Source organism: Octodon degus, unplaced genomic scaffold (assembly GCF_000260255.1).
Source record: "Octodon degus isolate 3935 unplaced genomic scaffold, OctDeg1.0 scaffold00035, whole genome shotgun sequence".
NCBI lineage: Eukaryota > Metazoa > Chordata > Mammalia > Rodentia > Octodontidae > Octodon > Octodon degus.
In genome coordinates this window covers 7367749-7389162 of record NW_004524611.1, presented here as the reverse complement: position 1 = coordinate 7389162, position 21414 = coordinate 7367749, and the positions used below count along the sequence as shown (strand labels likewise).

General features: G+C 47.7%; 1 protein-coding gene across 10 annotated transcripts in view; it reads right to left on the bottom strand.

Moving 5' to 3' along the window:
• Positions 1-13218: 13218 nt before the first annotated feature.
• The window catches only part of Rabgef1 (RAB guanine nucleotide exchange factor 1), a 65378-nt gene continuing 57182 nt past the window's right edge, over positions 13219-21414 (bottom strand). For all 10 annotated transcript variants that reach the window (XM_023714372.1, XM_023714366.1, XM_023714368.1 and 7 more), the window contains 2 exons: positions 15785-16041; positions 13219-14108 (listed from right to left, as the gene is read on the bottom strand). In XM_023714372.1, the coding sequence (XP_023570140.1) occupies positions 13710-14108; positions 15785-16041 (656 nt within the window). In that variant the 3' untranslated portion in view covers positions 13219-13709. The remainder of the gene's footprint in view (positions 14109-15784; positions 16042-21414) is intronic.

Genomic DNA, 21414 nt, shown 5'->3' with positions numbered 1-21414 from the left:
CGCGCGGCGGGCCCACGGCCGCTCCACACCATCCTCCCCGCCGCGCTGGGGTCAGCGTCCGGCTCCGCAGGGCCGACACGAGGACGGGAGGCCGGCCGGGCTCCCACCGCCGCAGCGACAAGGGCTCCGGGCTGACTCTGGCAGCCGTGGTTTCCGGGTGAAGAATGGGGGGGAAAAAAAAAAACGCCACGGCCAACGTTACTGTGACCTCTGACACCTGGCGTCCGACGGTGGCGAGGCCGGGACAAGATTCCTCAGAAGCGAGGAGCGGATGCCCCGCCCCTTGGCTGGACCACGTCAAGGCGTTTGTCTGTGAAATCTGTGACAGACACTTGCATACTGTAGAGTCCAATCCCGTGCAGGTGCGCATGTGTCTGTACATGTGGCCGATTGTGTCAGTGCGCAGGAGTGCAGGAGTATGTGTGCACTGTATGGTGTGTGATGGGCGTGTGAGGGTAGTGTGTGTATGTGTATACGGTACACACATATATATTTGTAAGGCCATGTGTGCCTGCTCCTGTTTCTGTGCTTACATATTCATCATTAATTGTATATTAATTTGTCGTTGATGAAAGTATAATTTGCATGTATGACCATATTGTAAAATAATTGTCAGTATCCAATACACATTAAAAAAAAGATAAAGTACTCTGGGAGATTGAGGGAGGAGGATTGCAAGTTGAAGATAAACCTAGCCAATGTGGCGACTTGGCAAGATCCTGTCTCCAAAAATATTTAATGAGTATTTTATTTTATTTTATTTTATTGTTTTTCAATAACAGGGTCTTACTATGTAGTTCAGGCCAGCCTTGAATTCACTGTGGAGCCCACTGTGGCCTCAAACTCACGGTGATCCTCCTGCCTTAGCTTCCTCTGTGTTGGGATTTCAGGGCTGTGCCATCTCACCTTTCTGCTGCTTTGAAACCCCTCTGCTACAGTGTGCACCACCACAGCCACACAAACCACCCCTGGCAGCACCCACCAAAACTCACCTCTTTGTGGCTGAGCCCATTGTTCCCTGTGACTGTTCTTATTTCTAGCATTCTTCCCATTCCCATAGCCATCAAAACTTCCTCTGGGCCTTGTCCCCTTCACGTCCCCACCACCACTGCCAACACATCCACCACCTTGGTTTCCATATCCTGGTCCAGCATAGCTTCCTCTCCTGTACTTTCCATCCTCCCCTCGGTCACCACTTCCACGGCCACCACCTCACCCCCAAAACATTTCCATCAGGGTCAGAATTACCCGCATGGACCACTAAGAAGCTAACAATGTACGATGTACAATGTACTGATTATCAAAACTGTCCTATTAATCAGCTGTGAAACCGTCTCATTCATATTTCTCAATTAAAAAAATAAAAAAGAAATAAAAATAAAAAGAATTACCCCCATGGCCCAAGTCTCTTCCCTGCTCCACGAGGTGGTCAGGTCCCCACCACTGTGCCTATACGCTGGCATTTGCTGCTCTTGTTTCACAAGGCTTTCTCACTGCACCTTGTGCCCAGTGACAGGCTGCTGCTCTGACAATTTTAACCGCTGTGCCGCGCTCATCAAAAGTTTCAAAAGCAAATCTCTTTTTTCCACGCTGCCTATCTGCCATGGCTTCTATGGCTTCGAGCCTGACACATATTTAAAAGCCGTGTCTCCAGTTATAGCCTCCTGTTTCTGTGGAACACCACCAGCACACACCTTGGTCCTGCTGGGCTGTCCCCAAGCTTTGGTTCCACCCTCAGCCTGGTGTGGGTGCACACACTGCCTCTTCAAGAGTACTATGGCTTGTCATCCCAGCACTAGGAAGACAGAGGCCGCAGGATTGCCCCAAGTTCAAGGACAACCTGGGCTATACAGCAAGACCCCATCTCAAGAAAATAAAGTCATAAATCCAACACTCCCCGAACAGTTTGTTGGGGATCTCCTGCTACCACACAAGCTATGTGTTACAATGAAATGGAAAAAGAAAAAAAAAACTGTAAGGAAGAATTGTCTGCTTTCTTCACCCTGTAGCCATGAGAGCATAACGGAACATACAGGATGCCTACCGTAATGATGGTCATTCATCCAGCCCATATCCATTGATCTCACCCTGCTAGCTAACTGAAGAACTGCCAGGCTGTCGTGCCCCACCTTTGCACCCCTTGCTTATACCCCATATAAAAATGCCTGGCTTTTGTTGGGAGCTATTGCAGTGAGGACCAGTGGTATAAGATAAAGCTGTTCATTGTTTCCTGGTTACCTTGATGTTCCTTTCCTAGCCTCAGTTTTGCTGCAACAATATTCTTCAAAATGCCCTCTTTAACTTTCGCATGTCCTTTTGACTCTCAGAGTATCAATAAGAAGCTTTCTTGTGTGGTGTGTGTGTGTGTGTGTGTGTGTGTGTACATGTGCGTAGTACTGGGGATCGAACCTATGGTCTTTGAACTTAATTACATCCCCAGCCCTCTGTATTTGTTATTTTTAGATAGGATTTTGCCGAGTTGCTCAGGCTTTGCCCAAACTTGCAACCTTCCTGCCTCAGCCTCCCAGAGCACTGGGATTCCAGGCAAGAACCGCCATGCCTGACTCAATATGCAGCTTCCTAACACTCTGATTCCTTTGGCTCACAGCTTGGGCTGAGCTAGGGGAGACTGAGCATCTCACCCCAGGTCCAATGTAGAAGTCTGAGTCAGGATGGAGGCTGAGTGTAGGCCCCAAACTGATCTTTTAACCAAGATAGCTCTCAAAAATATATGGTGAGTAGACTGGGCGTGGTGGCACGCACCTGTAATCCCAGCACTTGGGAGGCTGTAAACAGAATCACCATGAGTCCAATCTACACAGTGAGACCCTGTAGATACTGTCCTAAAAGTGTATGTGTGTGTGTGTATGTATATATATAGTGAGTTATTATGAGAAGCTGCTTAACTTTTAGTAGAAAGTACCTGAGTAGAAGGTAAAGCTTCCATCCCCAGGATCATACCTCCATCCTCAATTTTCCTGAGCTCCACCTACAGCAAGTGGTAGCTAGCTGGGTGTGGTGGCACATGCCTGGCACCCCAGCACCCACGCCACTGAGGCCCACTAAGAAGCCCCTTGGGGCCACAGATTTACTTCGATTGGGGGGGTGGTATTCAGATATTACCGCAGAAGAAATAAAGGTTGGAGTCTGGTTAAAAGCTGGAATATGGAGTTTTAAAAATACATATTGTGGTGATTTCCCCACACCCGACTCAAGAACATACTGGTAGGCATAATGCCTGCACGGAAATTGCTGCCCCTGCCGCCTAAAATATAATCATGAACGACGTGAACATCTTTGACATCTAGAACATCTGGATGCACAAAATCCAAGGTTTAACCTAAGTGTGATAGGACACACCTACAATCCCAGCGCTCTGGGAGACTGAAGAAAGAGGATTGTAAGTTTGAGCCCAATTTGGGCAAGCCAGAAATTTAGCAGCGTGCTATCTCACAACATAAAAATAAGCAAAAATAAAAAGAGCTGGGGATTTAGATCAAGGCTAAGGCTTCAGGTTCAATCCCCAGTATGACACACACACATACAAAAGAAAAAAAAACCCAAAGGCTTAGAAATACCTAAGCCAATTCTAATAGTACATCTGAAATAACATCAAATAGCTTGACGGCACTGACGGACTGGTACCCTAATTAAGAAAACATCAGATGCATCAGTATTCATCAACTCTCTCTGAAGCACTCTGTGGACAGTGAGGAGGATGGACAGATCGTGAATTTCCCAGAAGCCCTCAGAGGAATCAACACGACAGCACCCTGCAGGAACCTCAGAAGTCCTTGCCGTGGTGCGGCACACCGAGTCCTCTACCAGTGGATGATGATTTGCATTTACATGGAGGGGCTGCATTACACACTTACTGTTTCCTGAAAGCTACTTGAACTCTCTTGCCCATTGTCATAAATCTGCTAAAGTGGGACCTAGGGCTATTATAGGACATTAAACTGTCGAACTAATATGATTATTTGTGAAACAGAGGGTCAAGCGAAAGCAACTTTACTAAAGTCATAAATCTCATCACTGATCAGAGATGGTTTGTTAGCTACAAAAATCCATGGCTCACACTGAGTGTAATTTGGGAGAATTACATTATAATTTGGGGGTTGGAGTGACCTATGCCATACCACATGCACAGCAGTAGGAAAAGGAAATGAATTGTTATCACTTCCCAGTTCTTGGACTAAAAACGAGACTCAATGCCTAGCAGGGCTATTTGATTTGGAGAACTTATATCCTTCACTTAAGAATATCACTGGGCTCAACCCACAAATCACCCTGAAGAAAAGACTATTTTTATTTTCCAGGCAGAAAATTATGTTTCCCAGGCTGGTCTTGATCTCGTACCTTTAAGAGCGCCTTCCTTCTGCCTCACCCTCTTAAGTACTTGGACAGCTGGTGGCGTATGCCTGTAAAGCCAGCACTTAAGAGGCTGAGGCAGGTAGATCACTGTGAATTCAAGGCCAGCCTGGGCTACCTAGGGAGTTCAAGGCCAGCCTACACTACATAGTGAGTCCCTATCTCAATAAAATGAAATAAAACAAAAATAAAAAGGTTATCTGCTGCTGGTCCCATGGGTCCTACCATCACATTTCAGACTTGCTATTTTCCCACTGCTGAGGGCAGAAAGGCCTAAGGTAGTGGGTAGGCAGTCGGGTCACTTGAGTCACTGAGGAGGAAGAGAACACAGCAGAATTTAGTGACCTGCTTTCCTAAGGCCAAGAAGTCCCCAACTCACTGTACATGGCAATGAGAAGCCCCAAGGCATGTACTATGGTTTGCTTTCTATTTTTGTTTTTGTTTTCAGTACCGGGGATCAAACTCAGGACCCTGCACTTGCCAGACAGGCACTTATTCTACTGAGCTATCTCTCCGGCCCCTTGACTATGGTTTAGATCTAAAATAGCTGAAACCTAACACATGCGTGGAAGGTGGATGAGTCTCAGTTCTCTATGCTCATTGGGCATTCAGCCTCAGAGTGTGCTCAGGATCTGATGGCGACAGCCTGCATGATGAGTCAGACAGCCCTGGCCAGGTCCAAGCAAAACATGAGGGGCATGCAGGGTGGGCTGGGCATCAGCCAGCATCTCAGTAAAGAAAGACAGACAGCCACACGACACATGCAATTCAGCCAGCCCCAGATACTGGGAAGTCAACTGCATCTGAATCGAACCTGTACAGACTTCTCTTGTCATGATCCTCTGAACAGTAACAGCAACTTCTCTGGCTCTTGCGTGATTGCACACATTATGACTCATGTAGAGATGACTTCAAGGATACAGCATGATGCCCATAGGTGCTATGCAAATACTACACATTTGAGATCAGGCACTTGGGTGCTTGTGGATTTGGGGACCTGTTGATGATCCCAAAATTAATGTCCTGTGGCTACCAAGGAACCACTGTATTGATGGAAAAGATCCTCTAGTGCTAATAGAGTCTATCTATCTATCTATCTATCTATCTATCTATCTATCTATTCTTTCTTTCCTTCCTTCCTTTCTTTTCTTTATTGCTCTTTTTCTTCCTTTATTTATTTGTCTGTCATTCAACTGGGTCTCACTATGCAGTTCTGGTTGGCTTTCGACCCACAGTATATCCCAGACTGGCCTCAAACTCACAATGATCCTCCTGCCTCAGCCTCCTGGGTGCTGCAATTATAGGCAAGTGCTACCATGCCCAGCCTCTTTCTTTTTAAGATGAGGCCTCACTATGTAGTTCTTCCTGGGATTGAACTCACTGTGTAGCCCAGGCTGGCATCAAATACATGGTGACCCTCCTGCCCTAAATTCTGGGATTACAGGAGTGTGCCACCACACCTGGCTTATTCTCCCCCAGTAGGATTCTATTTGAGAAAAGCATACAAAAAGCTGCTTGGAACAACTGGAAGTCACTATGCATTGGGCCCTCACAGTTGTAAGCAGACACCAGGACAGGGTTGTCACACACAGCAATGGGACCAGCTCAGGGGTGCCTGGAGACGGGGTCAGGCATCCCCCATAGCTCAGGCAACAGAGAGGACCTCTCCGGGCAGTGGGCATGCAGACCCTATCAAAGTGCTCATGGCAGTGTGGGCACCCAAACCAAAGACAAGCCGAACACTTCTCGGGACCCACAGGGCAGCGGGGGCCTTGGGTTGCACTCCCAAGAATCTACCGAAATACGTGTCCCAAGAATGGGGTGTGGCCACATCCTCAAAAATCTGTGAACTCAGAAGAACAGAGCCAAGGCCCATAACCAGTGCATCCATGATAAATGCTACACCATATGTAGGAAAGGGGTTTTGTTGGGAGGAAACCAAGTAATAGACATTTTCTCCCAATATTAGGGATTGAACCCTGCAGAGCCTTTGCTCTCAGCTACAACTGCAGCCCTGTCCTCTTCCATTTTTTATTCTGAGATAGAGTTATTAAATTTCCAAGACTGGGCTTAAACGAGATCCTCCTGCCTCAGCCTTCCAGAGCACTGGGATCACAGGAGTACACCACCACACCCAGCTCTCATTGGCCTTTTTCTTTTCTTTTTTGGTACCTGGAATCAAACTCAGGCCCTTGCACTTGCCAAGCAAGCACTAGGCCATCTCATTGGCTTTTCATTAAGGGAGCCCACACTTGTTCTCTGACAGTAGAACCAGTCAGCAGGGGTGGGATTCCACAGTGGAACAACCAGACACCTTGCTGCTCACAGCTCATTCTTTTTTTAAAGGTGGCAGGTTCCACCCCTTCAAGGTTCCTGGCTCTGATTCCACACAGCCTGACCAGGCCAGCTGAGGATACCTCACAGGCATCAGCTCCCATGTTGCCCCTGCCTGTGACCTGCACATGGCAGCTGGCAGCAGGGGACACACAGCAGCTGGGCCTTGGGGGCTGGATACAGAGCTTCATTTCTCTTTAACCTTATACTAAGTATACATATGGAAGCTCTCCCATTGTCTTAGCTACTTTTCTCTTGTTGCTGAGACAAAATACCTGACATCCAAAGCTAAAGAAGGAATGGTCTACTTAGCTCTCAGTTTGTGGAAGGTTCAGTCCATGGTCAGCTGGCCCCAAGGCAGGGTGACGTGGCAGAGGGGCATCTTGGGGAGAAGCAGTCCATGACAAGCAGGCAGGTGACAGCACATTAGCCCTCTTTTATACCCTAAGGCAGGTGTAGTGCTCACACCCTTAATCCCACCCAGAAATATGACAAACCAATCAGTGGACCCATTTGGGAATCACACAGCCTTAATCCCAGTACCACATACTTCAAATTCAGCCACCTCTGAAAAAGCCCCATTTATGACTACAAGAGGCTTTTCAAAACACGTAGACACAAGGCAGAACACTTTTCCTTCCCTTCCCTTCCCCTCCTTCCTTCCTTCCTTCCTTCCTTCCTTCCTTCCTTCCTTCCTTCCCTTTCTTCCTTCTTTCCCTCCCCTTCCTTCTTTCCTTCCTTTCTTCCCTTTCCTTATGTGGGGAGCTTATACACTGAGCTACACTCCCAGCCCTTTTAAAATTTTTTGAAAGCAGTGTGTTGCTAAATGTCTAAGTTGCCCAGGCTAGGCTTGAACTTGCAATCCTGCTGTCTCAGCCTCCCAGAGCACTAGAATTACAGGCCTGCACTTCCACCACACCTGGCTAGGAAGTACTTAATATTTGCAAATTCAGTATTAGTTTTCATTGGTTGCTATTGGCTTTTAACAACCTTGACTCCATATCCTTCAGAAGTGGAGGCCAGTGGTGCAACATGGGGCATGGTGGACCAGGTCAGAGACCACTTCCTCTCTGGAGCCACAGCCTTTTCCAGCCCCACAGGTGCTCAGCTCCTTGGCCCACAGCCGAGGCCCCATGTGACCTCCCATGGGGCAGAACCAGGGCCCACCCACAGGCCAGCCCCAGAGTCACCCCACACCCTGCATCAACCCATCCTCTCCCTCACCCACTGACCTCCTCTGTGTTGCACACCTATGTGCACTCCGGAAAGTTCCATTCTTTTCACTCCCCTGCACCCTTGGAGGAGTCTAGAGTACTTCTTCCGATGGTTGGAGCAGGTCTACTGAGCCATAGTGTGCTCATCTCCCCCCCACCCCCCAGAAGACACACAGGACATTTCTTACTTGGGAGCCATTCAACATAGAAGTGCTAGCTGGGGTGGGGGCAGAGGGTGCTGGTGGCAAATACCTGTCATCCCAGCACTCAAGAAGCTGAGTCATGGAGATAAAAGTGAATTCAAGGCCAACGTAGGCTACATAGTTTATGGCCAGCCTTGCACTACAAAGCAAGACCCTGTTACAAAATACAGCACAACACAAAAGAAATGCTACCCTAGCTGGGCATGGTGACAGCTGCCCTTCATTCCAGCACTCTGGAAGGCTGAAACAGGAGAATTGAAAGTTCAAACACAATGTGGGCAATGTGATTTAGCAAGACTGTGTTTCAAAATAAAAATTACAAAGAGAACAGCAGGATGCAGCTCAGTGGGAAGGCTCTGGGTTCCAGTCCAGCTCCGCACACATACAAGAGTGGTGTTATCAGCCTTGAGGCGCAGGCTGCCACAGAAAGGGGTGGAGGCGAGCTGATGCATCTCCTAACCTGTAACCTCTTTTCCTGTTAGGAAGGCTGAGTCGATTCTTTGGAGAAATGGTCGCTCAAGGCCTTTGTCAATAAGTGCTTTGAAGCATATTGCTAAGTTGTAGGAGGAAAAAAAAAAAAATATATATATATATATATATATATATATATATATATTGCTTGCTCAAAAATTTTCCCCAATGCAGTACTTGGGATTGAGGTTAGAGCCTTGACACTGAGCTACAAGCCCAAACCTTTTTATTTGGGGGTTTGGTTTAGTTTGGTTGAGACAGGATCTCACTATGTCGTTCAAGCTGGCCTTTAAACTCAAGGAGATGCTCTTGCCTCAGCTTCCCCAGTGTGCCCTCAACCCTTTTTTTTTTGTAAACAAATGGTTTAATAATTATCTTTACATGCTTTCTTTGTAAATTTTTCTTGTTCCAACAAAAATACTCTCATCTTTTATATCACTGATGTTTTTCAAAATCAAAGTATGAGGATACTAGTCTTAAGCTTATAACTACACTATAAAACAATGTTTTAAAAAGTTCTATGATCTGACTTACAGTTTTTTGTCTTTTTGAGATAGCATCTTGTTATGCAGTTCAGGCTGGTCTTGAGCTCACTTTGTAGTCAAGGCTGGTCTCGAAATCACAGTGATCCTCCTGCTTCAGCCTCTTGAGTGCTGGGATTACAAGTGTGTACCAGCATGCCATTCTCTCAACCCTTTTTTTATTCTAAGACAGCATCTTGCTAAGTCATTAAACGGCAGGTGGGCAAACCAGGTCATTCAATGAGGTGTTCATAATAAAAGCAAGGAGCCACTAAAGCTCACCAGGGTCCAGGTGGCTTTTGAGAGATTCATGCTGCCTGGAAGGAACCTGGCCTACATGTCCACATACAACACTGAAGACATTTACATAGCTTCCATCGAGGTAGGCATTATGGGTACAGGTGTTCAAGGTACTGCTATACATGAGTTTGGGTAAACGTAAGTCAACAAATTTCTGGGGTAGGTATCCAGGAATACAATTTCTGGATTGCATAGTCATGGATTTAATTTTTTAAGAAACTGCTGGGCTTCTTGGCATGTCACATCCCTGTTGGGATCCTGTGGAGTCCCTGCTGTCTCTCCAACCACTAGGCTGTCAGCCTCTCCGAGCACCGTGTGTTTCCAGCAGAGGTCTGTGGACACTATGCTGGTGGGGTCGGGGAGTGGGAAATCAGAATTAAAAAAAAAAAAAAAAAAACACCACATCGTACATCATGTGGCTTAAGATTTGTAGGGTACATGAGTGCCTCAGGGCACACCCCACACCACCCTAGCATCTAGACTTTCTGAACGCATTCTTCTTTGATTTTGCCTAATAACGCTGCCTGTACCCCTCACACACAGATCCTGAAACACCTCTCCATGACAAGGTGTCAAGAACCTGCCCAGAGTGAGCTGAAGTCTTCGTCTCCTCTTTAGGGTGACCTCCTTGAACTTCATCCAGTGACCATATAATAAATGTATTTAGGGGCTAAATACATGAAGCTCCTAAGCCCTCCTGACCTTCCCAAGTCCTGACAAGCCCCAGGAGTCACACCTGAGATGCCAGTCATGTTCCCATAGCCAAGACACAACACCCAATGCCTACATCTTCAAGGAGAGTTTTGGTTTGGCTCCTTTGGAGGTTTTGGTCTGTTGTCCAGGACCTCAAGGCAGGCCAGCATGACTCCTTGCACTGTGTCCTGGAAGTAGAACAAAGGACTAGGAAGAGAGAACACAGAGACCCCTCTTCTGATCAGGGCCCATATAGGAGAAAGCCAACTAGAGTGCCCAGCACCCCATCACCTTCCCAAACCCCAGCTGTGAGCCAATGAGGATCTGGAGGAACATCCAGACATAACCTTAACATCTGAGCTTGTGCTAACATGGAGATGGTCTTTGTGAGTCGACTCCCACTCTGAGCCATGGGAGGGCTGGAGCTTTCAGGAGCCCCTATTCCCACCCTGACCTCCCCAGAAGGCACTGCCTGCCCAGGCAGGGCTCCCCAACATCATCCCTGCAGAAGACACTATGGGCACTGCCCCATCAGACTTCACTTGCAAAACACTAATTGCAGGAAAAAATGAAGAATTTGAAGATGTCAACTGTAGAACACTCACATGCAAGCACAGGGAGCTGAGCAGAGGCTGGGCACGTTTGTTGTGTGGCTGATTTCCTAGTCATCTTTCAAAGCTCTCTGTTCTAGGTGACTTCTCGTTGTTCTTATCATGAATGAATTTTGCCCTGTATTTGCTAACTGGTTAGTTAGCAATGAGTACAGAACACTGGTTAGTATCAGGTTGTTTTGTAGCCAGCGTTTTGGTGACACTAATAGTTTCCGTGTCGGCTCTCTTGTTTTGCTACCTAGAAACATCACTTTGAAACAATGGCTTCCACTTACTTGTTCTAGGTCATGTTACCCTGGCAGCCACCTCCTGACTCCAGCATGATGTTACCCCATTCCAGCAGAGGTGTCTGGAATGTGAGAGATTTGCCCAAGGAGCCCACATAAGAGACAGAATCAAATTCAAGACCAGATCCAGGCCTTTTGGTTCCAAAGCAACAGCCCTTCCTGCCCAGCTATCCTCTCTGGCTTCATTGGATAAAGTTCTTCCTTCCTTTGCTTCGGTGTTTGAAGACTGCATCCCTCAGGTGAAACTCCCAGAACAATTATAGGGATAGCAGTGCAGGAATAGTAAATCCTGAGCCCTTGTCTCCGCTTTCAATTTTAATTGAGAAACTCTCTTCTTTCATTCTTAAGTACAATAATAATAACTATACCTTTGTAATGTGAGGACATTAGTAATGATGTGTATTTCTCTAGCAAAGACCCCAAAATCAGTCTATTTGGAAGAGAGATGGATCATCCCTTTATTGATAAGGCTTTCCTCCCAAAGGTATATTCCAACTACTTTTTTTTTTTTTTTTTTTTCTTTTGTGGTACCAGGGATTGAACTCAGGACCCTGCACTTGCCAGGCAGGCACTTACTCTACTGAGCTATCTCCCCAGCCCCCAACTACATTTACAGTACATAAAATATCTTACTTCCTTGTTGCGAAGCAGAAATTGACCACTGTGTCGGTGCTGACTCAGCAGAAAAACAAGCCCTCATGAGGCACGTCTGCATCTGAAGAGCTGGATCAACATGATGTACAGAACTTCAACTCAACAACCTACTATAAAGGTTCGTAAGAACCCCAGAGGCGGCTTTTGTGAAAGCCTGGTAGGTATTTTCTTCTTCTTTTTGAGATGGTGTCTTATGTCATCCAGGCCGATCTTGAACTCGCACTGCAGACTAGGCCGGCCTTGGACTCGAAATCTTCTGGCCTCAGCCTCCCGTGTGCTGGGGTTTCAGATGTGCATCCCTACAGCTGTGTATCACCTGGCTGGGATGTATATTTTATTAAATGAACATAAGGTACAACTAAAAGCACCGTACTTGCGGAGGAATTAAGATCACAGACACCTGGATTAGCACCCAGAACATACATAGAAAACAGGAAGAAGAAGGGCAAGCTGCTGGCATCATTTGGGCACCGGTTTCCCAAGAGAAGAGTCTCCCTGGTGCTGGGCAGTACCTCATGGCCTTCCACAGGCGCTCGGTGGCCAGCTGACCTTGATGCTTCATGTCTGCAGGGCTTTATAACAGAAGTGTTGTGCCTGGTAGATTCTATGTGTAAACTTAAATAAAGGATGCCATGTGTTATGCCCACCCTTGTTTTCTTTTTGTGACATGATTTTGCAATGCAGTTCAAACTGGCCTTGAACTGACTTTATAGCCCAGACTGGCCTAGAACTCAGTGATCCTCCTGCCTCAGCCTCCTGGATACTGGGATGACAGGTGTGCACCACCATGCCCAGCCTTACCCTCCTTTTCTTCCACAGTTATTTCACTACACAGTGGTGTACTCTCAGGTAGATGCTGGGAAGCACTACTTGGGGATGTGCTACTGTTCAAGGGGGCCCTGTGACATGCAGAATCTCCCCTAATTCACAAGGACACTGACATCTGCAGAAGCCACTAACCCAACATGGTTAGGTTATGCAAAGCCTCACTAACCTGGACTTGGAAAGGCTGCACACTGTGTGAGGGTTGGGTATCACAATGCTGTGCCCAAATGGGGCCTTTTCACCTCACAGCAACCACAGGACAACTCCCTGGATCATGAGAGCGCGGTGGTTCTTCCCCAAGAGTGACTCTGCTCCCATGAGCCATCAAGCAATGTGTGGGGAGAGCCTGTCACAACCCTGGGCGCTGCAGGCATCCAATAAGTGTGGAGGGTAGCAATGCTGCTAACCACGTTACAGTGCGCAGGGTGGCCCTGCCCAGAAGTCTCACCTACAGACGGGAGTGGGCACTGGGGTCCCGTCACATTCACCACCAGAAAGCAGAGCACACCTGGAGGCTGCAGTGCCTGAGGCTGCTCCCCTTAGCCCAGGGCCCGGCCAGGACCTGGCCCTGAAATGCCCATACCTGGACGGCTGAGAGCGGGTGAGGCACTGTGCAGACAGCCGCGTTTGAGGGGCCGTATGCAAACGGCTTCAGAGTCCTTTGGTGGGGCAAGCTGAACATAAAGGCAAACACCCAATGCGCCTCATTTTAAACTCAAAAACTAGACACAAAATGTCATGCACTGCAGACGCCATTCTTTTTTCCTTTTACATATTTACAATTGTACATATTTACTTATCAATAATAGGTCTACTATCTTTACACTTACAAAATTATTTCAAAATGTTGGACAGTGACAACACTGGATTCCCTTCACACACACTTTGTGGTGATTTGTTTTCTCCCTTAAAAGGCAATTATTTACTCCACACTAAACCACAGTGAGTGCCTCAGAGGAAAATCATGGAGAAAAAGAATATTTAACCAGAATTTTCACATAAGCCTTAGATGAATCTGTTTCAGTAACTCAAATAAATAATATTTATTATTTACTAAGCTTCCCCTGCCAGAAAAAAGGAAACAAAATGAACTCAACAAGCCCCAGCTACTGTACCTTAAAACGCTCTGACTTTTGTAAGCAATGAAGTTATGTTCCAGACCCCGTCAGAGGCCTTGGGAAGGGCTACCTAGGTCGGGCTCCAGCAAGCACTCTCACCACGCCTGTCATCCCGCGTACACCTGCGGCTGCAGCGGTGGCGGGAGCTTGTCATTCTCTACGTTTTCAGAGTCTATTGCGGCCAATGGCTGGGCTGCGGGCTTAATTTCAAGTGGGTATTTTTCAACAATGTCTTGCACCTCCTTTGCAATTCCATCCGTCCAATCTATTAGGTCTTTTTCAAGTTTCTTAGCTTCATTCATGATCCTTTCTTGCCGTTCATTCAACTGAGACAGGAGATCCAAGTTCTTATACATCTGCTTGACGCCTAAGCAGGCATCCGGAGACCAGCTTTCAGATTCCTGCTTCCTGGGAGAGGTCTGGCCAGACATGTAGCGATCAAAATCCTCCTGGCTTAAATTCAGAGACTGGGCATCCAATTTCTCAATGAAAGCCACAGCACAGCACTGAGAGAGGAGAGAATGTTGTTAGTCAGGTGTGAAAGCTACAAGTACTCAATTAATTTTTTAAAACTTATTTTTGCAGTACTGCAGATTGGATCCAGGGCTTTTGCCCTTTAAAAAAAATTGTTTTTAATTTTGATGGGGGTCTCATTAAGTCACTAAGTTGTCCAGGCTACACTTAAACTCGTGATCCTCCTGCCTCAGCCTCCCAGAATGTTGGGATTATAAACATGCACCACCATGCCTGGCTTCAAATAGATATTTTTCTAAATAGATTTTAAAACATTTTTGTTATGGGAAACTTAAAATAGCAACCATAGGCAAATGATAATGAGTCTCCCTATCCTTAGCTTGAAAAATCACCAACTCACAGTCAGTCACGATTTGGGCCACACACCTGGGTGTCCCCTCCAAGCGTTCCATAAGGCCACTACTCAGAGCTGCCAGGCCCAGCATGCCCACCAGGACACCATCCAGTGGGCATGGGTCCTCTAGTGCACATGAGCCCCTGGTTCACAAGGGAAAAAGGAAGGGTCTCTGAAGTGAGACCCTTGAGTTGTCACCTCAGTCATTATCAGCAAGTGTGTGACCTCCAGAGTCACTGGAGCTCTGTAAAATGTTGTTTCTGAAGCTGTAAGATGGGGTGAATATCAGTCAGTTTTATGGTAAGAAGGGACACAGCCACACATCTTCGAACACCGTCAACTGGCAGGGGAAACATGGAACAGAAATGGGTTGCCAGGCAGCTCCTAGTTACCCAAAACTCGTTCCCAGGGGCCTGGGTCGTTCCTAATGGGCAGAGCCCGTCTTCTCCCACAGTCTTAACACTGCAGCCTGGAGGCCACCTGCCTGCTCTTGGCATGGTGGACCATGCAGCCCTGGCCACCAGCAGAGAGGTGACCTAGGGCGACTCAGATGCTCCAAACAGGAACAAGAACTCCGCACTGCTCCAGGAAGAGAGGAGAGGTATGGGGGGCAGGGAGGACAGTTTCAGCCTGGAGGGAATTAAGTCTGAGGCCCAATGAACACTGGCATGCAGTGTGGGCTCCAGCCCTGAGGGCCCTCACTGCCAGCATGTAGGTGATGACAAAACTGCATCACGTGAGACAGGCGGTGAGACGCACAAAGGACGGGACACCAGGGGGCTGACTCTCAGGGAGCAGAGGCCACCAGCCTGCACAGCGGTGAAGAGGTGGGACTATGGGAGTCAAGGGCTAGGGGAGCTCCAGAGCAGAGGAATCAGGAGGCCAAGCAGAGCAAGACTTCACTACAAAGGACCACAGTCCAGGACCAGGCCAATTCAGCTGGGAGCTCAGCTAAAAGGTCTCTCAGAGCTAAGGTGATGGCACCTCTTCTCCAAAAGCCACAAGGCCTTTGGCTGAGTGCCAGGAGGTAGAAACCTATGTGACTTGGTTACAAGCACTCTTGACACAAAGTATTCACCCTCCAGCCATGCTGGTTCTGGCCTCAAGAGTGCTAAACTACTTCACACTGGCATCGGCCCTCATGGCTCTCAGGAAACCAGGATGGTGGCACACACCTGTGACCCCAGCACTCAGGAGGCTGAGGCAGGAGGCTCACCTTCAGTTCAAGGCCAGCCTGAACTATATAGCGAGATCTTATCTCAGAACGAACCCCCAAATCAGTCAACACTCCTCCAGCCCTAGCTCCAGCCCTACCAGATTGGTGAAGTAATAGCCATCCTCCCCGGTCATCAGCCGGCTCGGGTTGCAGAAGCGAGTGATGTACTGGATGTTGGACTGTAGGCGAGGCGGGTTGCCCTTCAGCACAATGTAGATGAGCGTGGGCAAGAAGTCGTCAGCAGAAGCTGGCTCATTCTTGGTGATCTTGATGGCGTTGAAGATGTGCTTGCTGCACCTGGTGATGCAAGCCAGCTTGTCTCGGGGCACGCGCTTCGAATCCATTTCGATGATATCTGTGAGTTGAAGGGGGTGCCACCATAGGAAAGTCAGTGAAGGCAGCAACAGGACAAGCACATCTGCCTATCGAGGTGACAGAGGCATCCTTGTGAAGTAAAGTGTCAGCCCAGTAGCTAACTGGGAACATGGGAGGCGCGGGCCCCAGCTTGGTCTCACTCACAGAACGCTTACCACAAGCCAAGCCTGACGCAGTCTGTGCCGCAAACACCTTTTCTCACCACACGTTTATGTAATAGAGATTGGCTGCGAGAGGGCAAATAACAACCATGATGGGGACAGCAGCGAGATCTCGAAACCTAAACACAGGCTCCTAATCACAAGGGGGACAGCCTCTGAGCTCCATGGCGAAGGGAGAAGTGGCCTGCTCTGCTTTCTTGCTCAGAACTCGAGATCTGAGGATCTGATGAGGGGTACACAGGGCAGCTGGGGAACAGACTGAGACCCAGGTGGAGGCTGAGGTCATGCTGGGTGCAGCCTGTGGGGACAGTGGCCATTCAGCCTGGGGACCATGTTTTACCTGGGGGTCTAGGGCAGAGGAGGACGAGGCTGCAGACACACAGGGATGGCAAGGAAGGGAAATGCTAACCACCCTGCTCTCTCTCTCTGACAGCTTATGTATGTGTGGAAATAACATGCGTATACCATACATACGTATGATAAATGTGCACTGTAAGATGGCATGAACAGCAATGTGGTTACTATGCAAAACATCTGGAGATCAGAACACACATGTGGGTCTGCAGTGGCCAGTCCTCCAGGTGTGGAACTCTCCACAGGATGCATATGACACGTGTCACCTGCTTCCAGCAGAAGACAATGCGAGGGTACGTGTCTACCCCAAAGAGCATTTTAGTTCTCAAAGAGTCATGCATGGCCTTTGCCTACTGCTAAGTCCAACCAGGGCACAGCCTCTGCTGAAGTCTGGGGGACACAGTGAGGACCAGTGGGCACAGCGGGTGTCACATGGTGTGGTAAGCCTGTGGCTGTGCCTCTGTGCTCAGCAGGGGGAGCGAGCAGGGCAGCAGGTGTGCACCACTGGCAGGAGAAAGTGCTTGGGGCCCAGGCCACATGCTGGGGCTCGGGCAGGGGCTCTACCCTGAGCTGAGTCTGGGCAGCCACCTGGGGACCTCAGGGTCAGGCCTTGAAGAGAGAGGGACAGACATTCTGCCAAGACAGGCAGCCGCCTTGGTGGGCCGACTTGGGCTTTTATCCTTGATACTACTGTGGCAATGACAGGACTTTTGGTCACTTTAATCTTCTAATTCTGGGTTCTAATTTATTATGATGCTTCAGTGTATTGTCTCTGTTCTGTTTAACTAGAATTTATTACTAAAAAAAACCCTAACAACAAAAAAAGAACTAGCTAAGTAGGGACAGCTTTTTACTACTTTCATTGATCCTCTGTAGTTTTTCTACTTTGTACTGTATATTGTTAGCCGCTAACCTATGTGTGTGTGTGTGTGTGTGTGTGTGTGTGTGTGTGTGTGTGTATCTAGGCATGCTGGGCACCATTGTGCCGGAGCTGCACACCCCGGCCCTACTTTAAACCTGCACCATTTTCTCCCTAATCTCTACTCTGCAAGGTCTGAGAGTGAATTCCTTCCCATCTGGACTTGTGTGGCCCCTGCTCCCCAGGGCAGAGCTGCATGGAAAGGGAAGAGAGTGCAGAAAGAGGAAACCAAAGGAAGAAAGCACCCAGGCATCACCCTGGGAGGCCCTGGAGCAGTTGCTTTAGCTCTGGACACTCGCTCGATGTGCAGCTCTGGGCTTGCCCTGCGCTCTACCCTAGGCAGTGAAGGAGGAAAAGGCCAATAAGCAGGAAACTCACTGCTCCAGGGGCTGTTCTGAGTAACCATTTCCCTCTCTAATCTACTTATTTTTCCCCAGAGGCTGCAGATAATCACATTATGTCTCATGTCCGAGGCTTTTGCTTGTCATCAGGAGGACAGAAAGGCAGATGGGTGCTACCTTAGCTGCATTAGGCTTGCTCTTAAGGGAGCTCTCGCCAGCGGTGCTCTCTGCATATTTGTATATGGGGCTGCAGACGGTGCTGCAGAGGGCTCCACTGAACAGTGGAGCACACTCAGTGCCCACTGGACACCAGTTCTGCCTCAGGGCACACTCAACAGCAGCTCCTGCTGAGGCCTAGGGGTCTCACTCCCACATGGAGTGTGTGAAAAGCAGGTGTTGGGCTCTTGCCTCCAGGTGCTGCCAAATGCACCTGAGGGTAGCCAGTGGCTGGCTGGGGACCCCTGCCTGGATGGAGGCTCCCTTAGAGAAGCTCTAAGATGAGGAGCTCAATGTGAAAGGGCAAATGTTGCCATCGACTACAGGCCCTGACACTTGCCTTATACCCTCACTCTTGGAGCTAAGAGATGCTGAGCATGGCTTTCCTGGATTCCTTGTTGTCTTTTCTTCTTTCTTTTTAGAAATAATGGGGATTGAACCCAGGGCTTTGTGCTCAGCTACCTCCTTAGCTTTTTATTAATATTTTTTGCCTTGATAACTTGCCAAGTTATACCGGCCGGGCTCAAACTTGAATCCTCTTGCCTTAGCTTCCCAGAGTGCTGGGATAACATGTGTATCACTATGCCCTGACTCAAAAATATGTATTTTTTTTTCCAAAATCTTTTTCTTTCAGGGGCCTGCCCCCTCAGCTCAGTTCTTTAAGTGGCTGCTTCAACAAAGCAGTCAGGCTGAGGTTGCTGTGGTTCAATCCCCACAACTCCAGCCAGCCAAACCTGCCCTGAAGGCATTCGGAGCCAGCCCCCCCCCCAAAAAAAAAATCCTTCTGCCAAAATTTTTTTCTTTTATTTGGCTCATGGTACACTGAGATATACATGCATTAAATAAGCCCATGATATATTCAAATATATTTTTTCCATAATTTTATTGGGAAACAAATAGCAATGAGACAGTTTCAAATCAAATTGGTAGGACAGTTCCAATAATTAACACACTGCATACTCTCTTCCTAGTGATTATTTGCTGTACAAGATGCACAAAAAAATATGTATTTTTATAGTTATGGTTTTACAATATTTTTCCTCTAGCCATGAGAGGAAGAAATATTAAAGTAGATCACCAGAGGATGCCCTCGTGATCTACTTTAACTGTTGTGGCCACCTGCTCCAGTACACTGTCAGCTTAACTGTCTCCACAGCTTCATTTACCTGTGCCTCCCACAATGAAGACAATCATTCTAGAAGCCCCAAATTCCAAGAGGGAAGCCAGGGGAAAACAGGATTGCACTCTTTCTACGCATTATTCCTTTAGCAAGATAGCAACTGCAAAGGAGAAGGCCTCACTTAGCACTATCTATCAATGAGACTGAGTGCTGGAGACCTGGATCTAAACCTCCACACTGAGGGTGCTGCTACAGGACACTAAGGATGCTGTTACAGGTTGCTGTCCTCTCTGACCACTCTGTACACAGGCAAACAATTTTAGACTGTGCAATTTGTAGTCTATCTCTAATTGGCCTGACCAACATAGGAACAAAGATGTGAGAGAAAGACACAGAAGGCTTTTAAATTTTTGTAGCTGACTTTCTACTATTTTTTATGCATTTGGTACAGGGTTTCACTGCACAGCTCAGACTCATAGTGATCCTCCTGTTTCAGCCTCCCCAGCACTGAGATTACAGGTGTACACCACCACACCTGGTCTCAGTGCTGGCTCAACGTGCCCAGGGTGGGCTGGCAAGGCCTGTGGTGCCATGAATCAAACCCCAGTCCCTGTGCTTGCCCAAGCAGGTGCTTAGTCCACTGAGCTATCTCACTGGCCCTTGACTTTCTACTACTAAAATTCTGAACCACCAAATCAAATGACTTGAGAACAAAGTCTCACCTCTCAAAATGTATTAACAAACTCGGATACAATGAAACTCTGTTTTCATTACATTTTAAAGTAAACAATATTTGGCACTTAAGACCTGTCCTGTGATTGTCAGAAAGACATCCCCAACATAAATTCCTGAGGTTTATACTATAACAATAAACCATTCTGTCTTGAAGTTTCTGTTAAGTATCAGGGGCTCACACACACACACACACACACACACACACACACACACACACACACAAGTTCAAGGTCCCTATCCAGCCTTTGGGATTCATCCCCCACCCCCATCCCACCCCACCTTCAATCCCTTTAAAGGCCCAGGGAAAAAGATAGAGGCTGGGAAGGCTTTTGATCCAAAGGACTCAGCTCACAGGTCCTGTGGCAGACTTGCAGAAAAGCTTGGAGCAATAAAGATGACAGGAGTTAGCTAGGACAATTACACTATCTTCAGAAATTGTTCCGAAAATTATAGAGAAAAATGTACTCCCTAACAGAAGTTGAAGTGTAAGGACATACAAAGGGAAGCAGAACCTGCCCGTGTAGAAGAATCACTCCAGGCCCAGAAGGCCCGGGGCAAAGCCCCTGCTACTGCTAAGCCCAGCCTCCCATACAGAGCTGCTAATACGCAGCTCATCTTGACCCCTAAGACCTGCCTCCTCCTGCAGCCTGGACAACCTCTGTGCTGAACCCAAGCACCATCCTCATGGCCTGCTTCTGAGCTGCTAACACTAGCTGGCCCCTCCACTCCCAGCCAACTCCACTTTCCATGTCTAAACGAGCCGGTCTCTCCCACTCTTCTCCCTAGTTAAGGGGAAGGGGCGAAGGGTGGACATTCTCGACATCAGGTGTTTTAAACTTCTCTGTTGAACTGCTGCTGGTTTTTCCTATGAATGAGAAACAGAAATCTTACTAGGAGCCAGGACCTATCCAGAATGGCAAAGGCACATCAATTTAGGCCAATTTGTGTATTTCTTGATCAAATCAGAAAAAATAATTCAAAGCACACTTCTACTTCTGATCAATAGCCAGTCAGTGGCAGTGTTGGCGTCATTCTGGTTTGGGAATTACTGGCCTTGCTAGTTTCTGTCCTGAAATATTTTGAATATATAAATGTGACTGAGTCTTCAGAAATTCATTTCAGTTGTATTTGATATTAGTCTAGCTCATTGTTTAAAAAATGAGAGTGGGGCCTGGGGAGATGGCTCAGTGGAATAAGCGCTTCCCTGGCAAGCGCAAGGGCCTGAGTTCGATCCCCGGTTCCGAAAAAAAAAAAAAAAAAAAAAGAAGCAAAAAATAAAAAATAAAAAATAAGAGAATAGGGCTGGGGAGATAGCTCAGTAAAATAAGTGTTTCCCTGGCAAGCACAGAGTCCTGAGTTCCATCCCTGGTACAGAGAGAGAGAGAGAGAGAGAGAGAGAGAGAGAGAGAGAGAGAGAGAGAGAGACTGACTCTGATCACTAAAAATGAAGGGAAAACAGAGTTTATTTGCCTCCTATTCTGAGTGCACCCATTCAGAAAACTGACCC